The 14,746-nt window shown below is 40.0% G+C and overlaps 2 protein-coding genes across 2 annotated transcripts in view; one reads left to right on the forward strand and one right to left on the reverse strand.

Annotated features, from left to right (window-relative positions):
• Positions 1-14,678, forward strand: part of AKAP9 (A-kinase anchoring protein 9) — a 177,421-nt gene extending 162,743 nt beyond the window's left edge. The window contains 11 exon segments of the mRNA XM_030932036.1: positions 706-1,275; positions 1,277-1,375; positions 1,604-1,812; positions 2,127-2,232; positions 4,029-4,211; positions 5,212-5,412; positions 7,169-7,401; positions 9,847-9,932; positions 11,465-11,594; positions 12,492-12,631; positions 14,127-14,678. Of these exon segments, the coding sequence (XP_030787896.1) occupies positions 706-1,275; positions 1,277-1,375; positions 1,604-1,812; positions 2,127-2,232; positions 4,029-4,211; positions 5,212-5,412; positions 7,169-7,401; positions 9,847-9,932; positions 11,465-11,594; positions 12,492-12,631; positions 14,127-14,164 (1,995 nt within the window). The 3' untranslated portion in view covers positions 14,165-14,678.
• LOC104654375 (lanosterol 14-alpha demethylase) overlaps positions 1-14,746 on the reverse strand; it is a 47,113-nt gene that overhangs the window by 6,899 nt on the left and 25,468 nt on the right. The gene's annotated exons all lie outside the window — the stretch shown is intronic.

The raw sequence follows: 14,746 nt of genomic DNA on the forward strand, positions 1-14,746 counted from the left end.
TTTTATAGGAACTCCTATCACATTATATCAGGAACATTTTTTTTTTATACAAATTTATTAATGTGCACAGGAATCTTATCAAAACGTAAGATTTCCAGGAACAGTTATATTTGTAAAGGTTGTTATTCTTACAAGAAATGTACGTTGCTTCATTACTTAGTGAGGTTAAGATTTTTTGAGAAAAGTATTTTACCCTTCTTTTGTTTATATGTCATGATTTTGCACTAACTACTGAACATTTAAGTTAATAAACTAAATCAGTTCTATTTTCTAATACAGATACTGTCAGCATAGTATTAATAAAGGCATGGTTGTATACTTATAAAGGTTTTTTTTGTTTTGTTTTGTTTTGTTTTGTTTGAGTCAAAGTCTTGCTCTGTTGTCCACCCTGGAGGGCAGTGTGGTGCAATCTAGGCTCACTGCAACCTCCACCTCCCAGGTTCAAGCGATTCTCCTGCCTCAGCCTCCCAAGTAGCTGGGACTACAGGCATGTGCCACTGCACCCAGCTAATTTTTTGTATTTTTAGTAGAGACGTAGAGACAGGGTTTCACCATATTGGACAGGCTGGTCTTGAACTCTTGACCTCAGGTGATCTGCCTGCCTCAGCCTCCCAAAGTGCTGGGATTACAGGCGTGAGCCACCATGCCTGGCCAAGTATTTTTAATAATACTAACAAGTTCTTAAATTTGACTTTCTCATACCAGGATCTGAAGTTTTCACTTGAGAGTCAGAAACAAAGGAATCTTCAGCTAAATCTACTTTTGGAACAACAGAAACAACTACTGAACGAATCCCAGCAAAAAATAGAATCACAGAGAATGCTATATGATGCCCAGTTGTCAGAAGAACACGGTCGAAACTTAGAGCTTCAAGTACTTCTTGAATCTGAGAAAGTTCGAATTCGGGAAATGAGTAGTACCCTAGATAGGGAGCGGGAATTGCACGCACAGCTGCAGAGCAATGATGATACTGGGCAGTCTCGGCCATCCTTGCCCTCAGAGGACCTACTGAAAGAGCTGCAAAAACAGCTAGAGGAAAAACACAGTCGCATAGTAGAACTGTTAAATGAGACTGAAAAATATAAACTGGATTCTTTGCAAACACGACAGCAAATGGAAAAAGATAGGCAGGTTCATAGGAAAACGCTGCAGACAGAACAAGAGGCCAACACTGAGGGACAGAAAAAAATGCATGAGCTCCAGTCCAAAGTGGAAGATCTTCAGCGCCAGCTGGAAGAGAAAAGACAACAAGTTTATAAGTTAGACCTTGAAGGTACAGAGACTACAAGGAATCATGCAGGAATTCCAGAAGCAAGAACTAGAACGAGAAGAAAAACGAGAAAGTAGAAGAATTCTATATCAGAACCTTAATGAGGTAAACTGACAGTTTCTTTTTAGATATTTTTAAGGAAAGTACTGCAGCCCTTTGATCATTAAATTTTGATATTGGATTAAATTACTTAAATAACTGTATGTAAATCACCTAAAAATGAAATATATAGACATTTATTGGATATAAACAATAATTGTGTTCCCTTAAGGTAGACTGTGATATGCTCTTCACTTACAATTATCGTTTTCTTATTCTGTCCAAAATTGCCAGCCAGCCACATGGAGCTTAACCAGTGATCGAACTAGAAATTGGGTTCTTCAACAGAAAATAGAAGGAGAAACGAAGGAATCAAACTACGCTAAATTGATTGAAATGAATGGAGGAGGAACCAGCTGTAATCATGAATTAGAAATGATCAGACAAAAGCTTCAATGTGTAGCTTCAAAACTACAGGTTCTAGCCCAGAAAGCCTCTAAGAGGTTAGACTTTTCTGCCTAATCTTTGGAAAAGCAGCATTCTTAGGCTGGGTAGACCCTATGCCTCTTTGACAGCTAGCCAAGGGTGGAGAATTGAAATTTTAAAGGTAATGCATGTTTGCATTAGGAGGTGCTATTCTTTAACAGAACTCAAATGTCTGAAAATAACTATCTAACACTTTGACCCAGGGAAGAGAGCACAGGATATAAGGGAGAAGTGATAGGTGAAGTAGAATGTTGCCTGCTCTGTAATGTTTGTGGTAGTAAACACCCCCAATTGAGAAGGTATGTTTTGACTTTTTGTCTTTTTCTTGAAGACTACAGTTTGAAATAGCAGATAATGAAGATTTCATTTGGGTTCAGGAAAATATTGATGAAATTATTTTACAACTACAGAAATTAACTGGCCAGCAAGGTGAAGAGGTAATACTTTTTTAAAGTTATTTCTGAAGCATTGAGAGCAAAGATTTAATAGAAACTGAACCATTTGAAACTTGCAGCATATTGTTTATACTCTATAGAGTTTTATTTGTATCTTTTCATTTATTTTAAATATGAGTAATAATGCTTGCTTTCCCCCAAGAGAAGATAATGAAGGCTTGTGGGGGAAGTTAGCTTTCATTATTGTTATTGAATAATTATGTTGACCTTTTACCGTATGGAGACAAGCTTCCTGAAAGAGTGATCTGGCTTCTATCCTCTCTACTCCATGAAACACCCTTAGATGCCTACCAGTGTCTAAACAATTGACTAATCTGGTGAATCTTTTCAGTCTTTTTCTTGACTTCTTTGTAGCATTTGATACTTTTGATCTCTTTTATTTTCTTAAGACCTTCTCTTTCCTTGCCTGTCATGTCAGTATTCTAACATTTCTTCTGCTTCTTTCATCAGTTACCTTTATGGTTCCTCTTCCTACCCTCTTCCTTCTTTTCTGTAACCTATAACTATAAAAGCTCACACAGTCCAACACCCTGAGCTCTCACTAGACTTATTTATTAAACAAATACTTATATTGAACACTTACTCTGTGCCAGATAAGTGCCAGATAGGTTCTGGAGATACAGTGAACAAATCTGACTAAAACCTCACCCTTATGGAGCTTATCTTTAGTGGACATGTGGTTCTAGTCTAGACCTCTGTCCTGTGTTCCAGGCTTATATGTTTTCTTTTTTGTTTTGTTTTTTGAGATGGAGTCTTGCTCTGTCACCCAGGCTGGAGTACAGTGGCGCAATCTCAACTCACTGCAACCTCCGCCTCCTGGGTTCACACTATTCTCCTGCCTCAGCCTCCCAAATAGCTGGGACTATAGGCACTCGCCACTACGCCCGGCTAATTTTTTGTATTCTTTATTAGAGACGGGGTTTCACTGTGTTAGCCAGGATGGTCTCGATCTCCTGACCTCATAATCCACCCGCCTCGGCCTCCTAAAGTGCTGGGATTACAGGCGTGAGCCACCGCGCCCGGCCCAGGCTTATATTTACAGTTAGTTACTAGACATTTTTCCTTGGGGAAATGTACCCCATAGCGACCCTATAGGAACCTCACAGGCACATTCCAAACTGAACACCATCTTCCCTTTCTCCTTCCTGCTCCAGACCCTCATTTCTAGTCATGATACCGCCCAGTTTAGAAAGCTGGAAGTCACCATAGACCACTTTCCTTCACCCTTACCTGCACGTCTAGATAGTCACTAAGTCCTGTCCCTCTTATCTTCTAAATACCTCTCCCACACACCCTTTACTTTCTGTCCCTTAGGCATTGCCTTCATTCAGGCTTTCAGCATTTCTTACATGGCTGCTGAAACAACTTGCCGATAGGTCTACCTGACGCGAAGATTATATCTTCCCTAATTTCCCCTGCTTTGTACATTACTACCAAAGGAATTTTTCCAACACATAAATTTTGTGTCGTATTTTTGCATCGAGCCTTTCATGACTCTCCATTGCCTACATTTAGGTCTGTTATTCATAAAGTAAAGCAATCTAGACTTAACAGGCAACCTACAACACCCCGAAAGGAATACACACTCGCTCAAACCTCTGTGCCTTTTGCTTAGTGTGCGCTTATCTTTTCTGCCTGGTAAATATCTACCTATTACCGAAGACTCAACTCAAGCACCAATTCATGAACTTTGTTGCTCTCGGTGCCTATTCACACTTTATATGCATTATTCATATCCATTTGTGCTTAAGTGACCTTACACCATTTTATTTTTCCAGCCCAGCTTGGTGTCCCCAAGTACTTCTTGTGGCTCCTTGACTGAAAGACTACTGAGACAAAATGCTGAGCTGACAGGGCATATCAGTCAACTGACTGAAGAGAAGAATGACTTAAGGAACATGGTTATGAAGCTGGAAGAGCAGATCAGGTGGTATCGACAGACAGGAGCTGGTAGAGATAATGTATGTCCATTTTTAGCGTCTCCATATATGAGAATTAGTACATGCTTATCGTTTCTGCTATCTAGTTCAAGTTTTAATCCTGTTAATGTAAAACTATCACATACCTGATTCTTAGTAGGATCTGTAGAAAATTTTATAGGGATGACAATAATACTACTACTATTATTACTAAGTTACTAATAATTACTGTTATTTATCGGAAACCATCTCTGTACTTGACTCTGGGTTGTATACATAAAGAATGTCTAATCCACATCTACCTTATACCTGAGAAAACTGAACTGAAGTTGTAGTCAAACCAAGATACATGTATCTCCAAAGCCAGATACTTTGCTACCTAGGCACCAACAACAGATACGCAAAATGTTCAAATGTGAATCCTGACTGTTCTCTTCGGTTACTTACCAGTTATTGTGTTCATGACTCAAATAGAAGGTGCTGTTAAATTATGTCTTTCAGTCTGATAAATTACGCTGAGAATTTACTTAAAATTTTTCCATTTAAAAACAGGTATAAAATTAATTGCTAGTTTCCATAATCACCCAATATAAAGATAGAAAAGACCTGTAAGACAACTGTATGGTTAAATACATGATAACACATTTACGTGCCTTTTATAGAAATCCACTTATTATGTACATACTGGCTTTTTTCCCACTTCTCCAATACACTATGTCAGGCACAGGCTCAAAATTTGGACCCAAATGGTCTGTTAGGTCTCTTGAAGTTTTTAGTTCAAAGCTCTGCTAATCTGTTAAACCTTCCCTGTGGCCAGGCTTTCTCAAGGACTTTTAGTTGTAAAACTAATGTATTTAGCAAAGGACCATGTACTTAGAGTTAGTGTATATGCATACTGTCAGTTGAGATTGGCTTTGAACTTTGGGTGGGGTTAGAAAGTTGAGACTGCATCATCATTGAGCTATCTTTAATATGTTTAGCTCAGACTTTTCTTCAGAGACTTGTTCTTAAAAATCATGTAAGTAGTCTGTGGTCTTTGCAGTCTTCCAGGTTTTCATTGAATGGTGGTGCCAACATTGAAGCCATCATTGCCTCTGAAAAAGAGGTATGGAACAGAGAAAAATTGACTCTCCAGAAATCTTTGAAAAGGGCAGAGGCTGAAGTATACAAACTGAAAGCTGAACTAAGAAATGACTCTTTACTTCAAACTCTGAGCCCTGATTCTGAACATGTCACTTTAAAGGTAGGAGACATCTCTCATCTAAACATCACAGTTTGTTCTATGTTTTTGCCTTCTTTCATCTCTCATTGACCTTAAATAAACAGACTAAAGAAATTTAGGGCCGGGCACGGTGGCTCACGCCTGTAATCCCAGAACTTTGGGAGGCCAAGATGCGTGGATCACGAGGTCAGGAGATTAAAACTATCCTGGCTAACATGGTGAAACCCCATCTCTACTAAAAATACAAAAACAAAAAAAAATTAGCCGGGTGTGGTGGTGGGTGCCTGTAGTCCCAGCTACTCAGGAGGCTGAGGCAGGAGAATGACATGAACCTGGGAGGCAGAGCTTGCAGTGAGCCAAGATTGCGCTGCTGCACTCCAGCCTGGGTGACAGAGCGAGACTCCATCTCAAAAAAAAAAAGAGAAAAAAAACATAGATGCTATTCAGGTTTTGTCTCTAGGTCTCTTTATTCAGTCTTTGTCATGAATGCAAGTCACAGAGGTTTGTGGAAAGGCATGCCCAGGACTGGGACCAGATTAACCTCTATTAATGGTCACAGTAGCAGCATCCTGGGCTCGTGGTTCCACTTTCCCTGGTTTCATCCCTAATAGACCAAAAGAATGTTATATGTAAGAGCATCATACTCTGTAAAATGGTAAGCCCTCTGAAAGCCTCTCTAGTGACTAATAATGAATGTTGTTAAAACTACCTTAATCAGTCAACATAAAATTCAAAACATAAAAACTTTTGGAACATTTATTCCGGTTTATGACTCTGAAGGGATAGAAAACATTAACATTTAAAAAGTTAGATTAGGCCAGGCATGGTGGCTCACACCTGTAATCCCAGCACTTTGGGAGGCCGAGGCGGGTGGATTACTGAGGTCAGGAGTTTGAGATCAGCCTGGCCAACATGGTGAAATCCCATCTCTACTAGAAATACAAAAACTAGCCAGGCATGGTGGTGGGTGCCTGTAATCCCACCTACTTAGGAGGCTGAGGTAGGAGAATTGCTGGAACCCGGGAGACGGAGGTTGCAGTGAGCCGAGATCACACCACTGCACTCCAGCCTGGGTGAGAGAGTGAGACTCCATCTCATAAATAAATAAATAGGCCGGGCGCGGTGGCTCAAGCCTGTAATCCCAGCACTTTGGGAGGCCGAGACGGGCGGATCACGAGGTCAGGAGATCGAGACCATCCTGGCTAACACGGTGAAACCCCGTCTCTACTAAAAAATACAAAAAAACTAGCCGGGCGAGGTGGCGGGTGCCTATAGTCCCAGCTACTTGGGAGGCTGAGGCAGGAGAATGGCATGAACCCGGGAGGCGGAGCTTGCAGTGAGCTGAGATCCGGCCACTGCACTCCAGCCTGGGCGACAGAGCGAGACTCCGTCTCAAAAAAATAATAAATAAATAAATAAATAAATAAATAAATAAATTAGTGACCCTAATGAAAATAGCTCTGTACAATTAAAAAAAAAAAAGATGAAATTGCGATGACAAAAATATTTGCAATTAATATTATTGAGGGCTAAATCCTAAAAGAAGTCTAACTATTAGTATTCAGACTCCATTGACTAAAAGAGGCAAAAGTGTAAAGCTTAATTTATCTTAAATTTCACCTGATAAAGTAGAAAACAGTGATAGGATACCTGCCATTTTATCACTACTACCATTGCTACTACTACTACTACTTGTTAAAATCTAGGTTATTTTCCCCTGGAGAGCAGGTTGAATGTTTTCTTAATGTCTTTATGTTCTTCTCTTCCTTAAATATAGAGAATTTATGGCAAATACTTGAGGGCAGAAAGTTTTCGAAAGGCTCTCATTTACCAGAAGAAATATCTGCTGCTGTTACTGGGTGGGTTCCAGGAATGTGAAGATGCCACTTTGGCCCTGCTTGCCCGGATGGGGGGGCAGCCGGCTTTCACGGATCTAGAGGTGATCACCAATCGCCCAAAGGGCTTCACCAGGTTTCGGTCGGCCGTCAGAGTATCCATTGCAATTTCCAGGTAAAGAACTTGAAGGAAAATGCATTTTACTAATAGACTCTCTAAAAGGATTAGTTCTTTTTAATTCTCCCTCTATTCTTTTCTGGTTATACTCTATATTTGTATAGTAGGCAGTATGTGCCATCACTGAAGCATGTCTGCTTTGTTTTTCTAGGATTTCATTCAGCAGGAATACTGGCAGGGTACGTGTAGACTATGAAAAGGGCCTTCCTAGGTCCAGGCAGCTGGTGACTCAGAGCTGGCCTATCCAGTCAGGTTTTAGAAAACAATCTAGACCGGGCGCAGTGCCTCATGCCTGTAACCCCAGCACTTTGGGAAGCCAAGGCGGGCAAATCACAAGGTCAGAATATTGAGACCAGCCTGGCCAACGTGGTGAAACTCTGTCTCTACTAAAAAAACAAAAAATTAGCTGGGCATAGTGGCAGGTGCCTGTAGTCCCAGCTACTCAGAGTGAGACTCTGTCAAAAAAAAAAGAAAAAGAAAAAAAAAGGCCTGGTGTGGTGGCTCACATCTGTAATTCCAGCACCTTGGGAGGCCAAGGCAGGCAGATCACAAGGTCAGGAGATCGAGACCATTGTGGCTATGCTGAAACCACCCCTTTACTAAAAATACAAAAGAATTAGCCAGGCATGGTGGCGTGCACCTATAGTCCCAGCTACTTGGGAGGCTGAGGCAGGACAATGGCATGAACCCAGGAGGCAGAGCTTGCAGTGAGCCGAGATTGCACCACTGCACTCCAACCTGGGCAACAGAAGGAGACTCCATCTCAAAAAAAAAAAAAAAAAATCTGAATAAGCCCATGAACAAGCTCACACATGTAAATAAAAGATTATAACATTTAAAAATGTGCTTGACAAATTACTTCTTAGGCTGGCATACATTCATTTTCTTCATTGCTAAGATAACCCAGTTTTGGTGCCCAGCTATGGAAGGTCCTTTCCTAACTGCATTCAAGTCAGAGGTTAGCCTTTAGGGCATTGGATTTTTGCTAGTGCTTTTGTTGTTCTTTCTCTAGTAATCCCAAGCAAAGAACTCTGGTATTCATTCTGTCTGTGATTGACATGCAGCCAAGACTCAAACTACTTTGAGGACCTGGCCCACTACAGTCTTCTGACCTGGTTGTATGAATACAAACACCAAGGCTTCTCCATGCATCCCCCTACCTTTTAGGAGGCAGACAGATCTTAAAGGAATTTTGTTTTTTAAAGTTCTTTCTGTCAGGTCACATCTGATGCTTCTGTAAGGAGTTTTACCCGTTTTTTCTTATTTATTTTTCTCTAAAAATATGGCACAATTTTTTAATTGGAAGCTGTCTGAGATCACCTGGTCCAGAATCTCATTTCACACTTGAGGAAACTGAGGCAGGGAGAGGTTACAAAGCCAGTAGTGATAGAGCTGGGACAACCAGCTCAGTCTCCCAAGTCTCCTTCATGCTGGCTCTGGAAACAGGAACACAAGTTTTATCTTAGTGTGGGCCTCAGAGCCTCCTTGCTTCTGATATTCCATATTGTAGTCTCCTGGTTTCATTTACTCTTTCTCACCTTACATTTCCTTCATCACCTTGTATAGAGTAAACCAGGGTAAGTGCTGGTAGATGCATTGATGAAAAAATTGATAATTCCTGCCTAAATACCTAAAGGCAGCTCACTTTCTAGTGGGGAAGACTAATATGCACAGAACTTAGAATATAATAAATAAATGGGAGGTCACAGGAGTTAGCTAGTAATTTTGATTAGAGGGATCTAGAGAGGCTTCATGAAAGCAATGTAGAAGTTGTTATTGACAAACTTCACTCTGCCCCGCTTTTTCTTATCCAAGATTATGTTTATCATATTTTGACCCTCCTAAGATGGAGCCTTGGAACTGATTCAAAATAAATCAAAACTGGTGCTCCAAAAGCTCCTTGGGCCATAATGGGGCAGGTGGTAACTTGCTGCACCTGGTTCATGAAGCTAACACTCCCATTCCTTTTGAAACCAACATTTTTTGTCCCTAATCAAAGGGACAAGAGCCTCACCCACCTTGCAGCATTCCCAGCACATTCTTATTGCCAATTTAAGGGTCTTTTTGTTCTCTTATTTCATCTGCCCTTTATTCTCTATTCTCTTTTCATTACTTCTCACCCTTTTTTTGCCTACTTTTCCCATCTACTTTTGCCTTCCATCTCCTTGTACCCCATTTATCCCTCAAGCCAGAACCTGATGCTGACAATATAAGAGACTTCTAATGCCTCTCGGGAAGGGGATAAGGGGATCTTGAATCCCTATTCCTCTGTTCCAGTTGATTTTGTCACAGTGGGCATTGACATAGGTTAACTGGGCAATCATGAAATTTGACATATGTTCTATGTTCATATTTAAATGTGTGATGTGATTTTTGTAGGAAGTATACATACTGTTTACATTATAGATGTGCTGTGAAATTTTATCTTGGAATCTTTTTTAGAATGAAATTTCTGGTTCGACGGTGGCATCGAGTCACAGGTTCTGGTTCCATCAATATTAGCAGAGATGGCTTTGGACTGAATCAAGGTGAAGTCAAAATAGCATATTTTCTTATGTTTATGACTCTCTAAATCAGAGGTCCCCCACCCCCAGGCTATGGACCCATACTTGTCTGTGGCCTGTTAGGAACCAGGCCGCACAGCAGCAGATGAGTGGCGGGCATTACTGCCCGAGCTCCACCTCCTGGCAGATCAGCCATGGCATTAGATTCTCATAGGAGCACAAACCTTATTGTGAACTGCACATGTGAGGAATCTAGGTTGCGTGCTCCTTATGAGAATCTAACTAATGCCCGATGATCTGGGGTGGAACAGTTTCATCCAGAAACCATTCTGACCCCTCTGGGTCCATGGAAAAATTGTCTTCCATAAAATGCGTCCCTGGTGCCAAAAAGGTTAGGGACTGCTGCTCTGAATTACTGCATGTATAATACTTACCAAATAATGAATTCTGGAAACAATGTTTTCCAAAGACAAAGCCCTTATAACTGCCAAAACTAGGTAACTTCACTGTTTCAAAGAGGGTAATAATAGCTGATTTTCATGGAGAACTTAGTCTGCACCAGGCCATGCTCTTTTCATGTATTCTCCCAATCCTGTGATAGAAGTACAGTTGTTACTATTCTCACTTTTAGATGAAAAACCGAGGCATGGAAAACACATGTCATTTGCCCCAGAATGGCCAGTAGGGAAGTGATGGAATCAGGACCAAACACTGGCAGTCTGGCTCCAGAGCCCACACTCTTCATAACTGCATTTAAGGCACTGGTTCAAGACAGGATTGCTGTTAGTCATATGGAAGAATTATGAAGTTTTCATAATTTAACAATATTCAAACAGGTTTCTGAGTTTACCAAGAGGTTGTATAATAATGGTAACAGCTAAAATTCCTTCTCTCTATACCTAGAAGTGGAAACAAACTAGGGCTTGAACATTTCTGGCAATAAAGATGAGGTCCAAATCTGGGGAGCACACAGAGGTACAGAGGACACAGCATCCCTGTGCTGTGTATTCATAGTAAACCACCTTTACATACTCTACCAGGAGCTGAGCATCCGAGAGAGGGGAAATACATTGGTACCCTACGCAAAGTATTTTGAAATATTACACTGAAACAGCTGAAATTTGTACCATAATGAGTTGTGTTTTATTAAAAGTTAGCAAATCTTGATTTTAAGTCAATAGAGTGGAATGTTTACATTAGTCTAATATTTTTTATCCACATCATTTCCCACAAACCACACATACTCAGACACCCCTCACCTCTCATCTACTTAGAGCTAAGGTCTTTAAAAAAGAAAGTATGCCAATTAAATAATTTTATTTGAGACATAATTCCAGGTATCAGAAATACTCATATTCAAAAGTAAACAAAATAACATTTGAAAGCCAAATTTTTGTTTGCACTGTTTCTCCTTTAGCAAGAATAATAGGAAATGACTATAAATAGGAGATGGTATAATATAGTGTAATAGTCTTTTGAGCAGTTATCTATTTTGTAGAAATTTTTTAAGGGCTTGGGATTTTATTTTTTACAAGGAATATTTTGGGTTACTGTAGGTGCAGAAAAGACTGACTCATTTTATCATTCTTCTGGTGGGCTGGAGCTATATGGAGAACCAAGACACACAGCGTATCGCTCAAGATCAGATCTGGACTATATTAGGTCCCCTTTACCATTTCAGAATAGGTAAGAATTTGATAAAACCTGCCTGGAATTGTTAAATGTATTCATATTTAACAGAGAAAAATGGACATTTTTAGAGCTTTGACTTCTTTGCATTGAAACAGACATCTTTGTTATATATAATTTACATAATCTGACCAGGCGTGGTGGCTCACACCTATAATCCCAGCACTTTGGGAGGCTGAGGTGGGCGGATCATGAGGTCAGGAGTTCAAGACCAGCTGGTTCGAGACCAGCCTGGCCAACATGGTGAAACCCTGTCTCTACTTAAAATACAAAAAAATTAGCCAGGCATGGTGGTGGGTGCCTGTTATCCCAGGTGCTGGGGAGGCTGAGGTGGGAGAATCACTTGAACTCAGGAGGCAAAGGTTGCAGTGAGCCGAGATTGCGCCACTGCACTCTAGCCTGGGCAACAAAGCAAGACTTGGTTTCCAAAAAAAAAAAAAATGCACATAATGTGAGGCTCAATGTAAAAATGTAAACACCAGTGTTTGAATTTGTAACTGATTTCCAAGGGTATAGCAAACAAAGCTGACCAAGTGTTATTTGGTATATGCTGTGATTAGATATTGGGAAAAGTATTGACTAAAATTGATAGTCTCTGACCATTATGAAAAGCTTAACAATCTTCATGACAAGATGCATTTATACATACCCAATTTATTGAGACCTCTGCCACAAGCATTGTATTGGACATTCTTATGTTGACTTAGTAGCATCTTTGAATTTATTGAAGAGTCGTCTCTTTCTCATCCCAAACTCCAAAGCTGAAGCTTGGGGGATATACATTATGTGTGTACAAGTGACCCACCTTTTTGGGGAAGGGAGTAGAGGCAGGTTGGTAACTTGTATGCATATTTCTGGATAACTTGATTCATGTACATATTTTTAATCCTTTAGGTACCCAGGCACTCCAGCTGATTTCATTCCTGGTTCTTTAGCATGTTCTCAGCTTCAGAATTACGATCCTGACAGAGCCCTAACAGATTATATCACTCGGCTGGAGGCACTGCAAAGACGACTTGGAACTGTACAGTCAGGTGCTCTAAGTTTAACCACATCTTGGCAGCACCACAGTGCTAGACCCACAGCTCCCCTTTCTTTGAAATTCTTTCACACTCATCATTAGGATAATCAAAGCTTCCAGTTTAGCGCATGAGCTATTAGCCAAAGCTTAAACTCTTGTAACCAGCAGAGAAACTGACTTTAAATAATTTAAGTGAAAATATGATTTATCACCCCAGATCCCACTCCTCCCAAAAATGATTTCCTACTATCTTCATTCAGCGGACTGATGACACAAAATGCACAATGAGCACCAATGTGCAAGGTACTCTGAGTCTACAGAGCCTTACTAGAGAACGTATTCCTAAGTAGTGCATGGCAGAAAGTGGTAAGGCCGTGCCGCAGCACTCCAGCGTGGGCAGCAGAGTGAGACCCTGTCTCAAAGAAAAAAAAAAAAAGTGGTAAGGCATGCAAATCGGGTGGAGTTAAGGAGGAAGCACTTGCTTTAAGCACTTAATGTAACCATTTTCCCTGCTACTATATTGTGCTTTTATGTATTATCCAAAAAAATTATCCCATTTTAAAATACTTTGTAAGGATTCTTTTATTTTTCTTTGTTTAAAAACAAAAAGCAATTCATACTTTAAAATAAAGGTGGTATTCCCTGTTCATGGAAGGAAAACCTCTTTTCCCTATCTCACTTCAGTTCACTCCTGATTCAAAGACTTTGAATCATTTAGTAGTTTATCTCTTCCTTCAAGAAAGCATTTGTTTAAACCCAAGCATCTTGTAGTACTAGGAAACTTTTATTATCATAGCTGAGTTTGCTTGTTGGTTTGCCTTGGCTTGTTTTGTTTTGAGCATCCAAATTTCACAAAACCCGGATTTTGAAGACCAAAAGATTTTTCAAAAATGTATGAGGTATAGAACATTCAACTTTGAGAGCACTTTAAAAAAAACTCTATACATTAGTCTCACCTACTTTGCTATAGAGTCAGTCATGGTGATTTTTAAATATATATTCAAAATCTCTTAAAAATCAACTTAAGTATATGGGCTGGGCACGGTGGCTCATGCCTGTAATCCCAGCACTTTGGGAGGCCGAGGCGGGCGGATCACGAGGTCAGGAGTTCAAGACCAGCGAGTTGGAGACTAGCCTGGCCAACATGGTGAAACCTCGTCTCTACTAAAAATACAAAAATAGCTGGGCATGGTGGCACGTATGTATAGTCCCAGCTACTCGGGAGGCTGAGGCAGGAGAATCGCTTGAACCCAGGAGGCGGGGGTTGCAGTGCACCAAGATCACACCACTGCATTCAAGCCTGGGCAACAGAGTAAGACTCCATCTCGGCGGAGGGGGGTGTCGGGGGGGAAGGGGGGACTCAGTTTATCAGTTTAAGTATGAAGACATTTTAAGGAAAAAAGGACTTTTAAAAAAATGGAAAATAATAATTTGTGTGAACTCTAGTGGGTCTGATACAGATAGCAATGTAATTTGAAATCAGTTGAATTTCTGTTTTTCTCTCATAGGTTCAACTACTCAATTTCATGCTGGCATGAGAAGATAATCCTTTGAAACATCATTAGTTGAAGTGATTTTAAACAGATTTCATTTTGTAAATCAATGGTTCTTTTGTGCTTTTGTATTGTGAATATTCAATGGGACCAATATGAACACAGCTTATGATTGTATACAAATCCCTTGCCAGCACATGAAAACAAACTGGAATTTGTATATATAAGCATTGTGTATGTATTCATGCACAATAATCATTGAATTACCTGTATATTTGTGGAATGCTAATTTAAAACATTAAATTATGAACCTTGTGTATTTATCAAATGGGTGAAAAGATTAAACTTTTACGCATTACAATACTGCTGAATGTGTAGCTCAAGGTGTCCTGCACTTTCCTTATAAGGCTACTGAAGTTACATGTTTTGCCTAATATATTCTACTGGTGATGAAAACAGATAATATCACTTGTAGAGACCTATTTTTGTATAATGGTAGAAGTTTCGAATTTTATGGGGTATTTTGTCAAGTACTGAAATAAAAATGACTTCACCATTTTCACCACACTGTATTTGAACCTTCTTCATTTTTAACTGAGCTATAGTTCTTGGTACATAGCATCTCATTACTTATG

This window comes from Rhinopithecus roxellana, chromosome 6 (assembly GCF_007565055.1).
Source record: "Rhinopithecus roxellana isolate Shanxi Qingling chromosome 6, ASM756505v1, whole genome shotgun sequence".
Lineage (NCBI taxonomy): Eukaryota > Metazoa > Chordata > Mammalia > Primates > Cercopithecidae > Rhinopithecus > Rhinopithecus roxellana.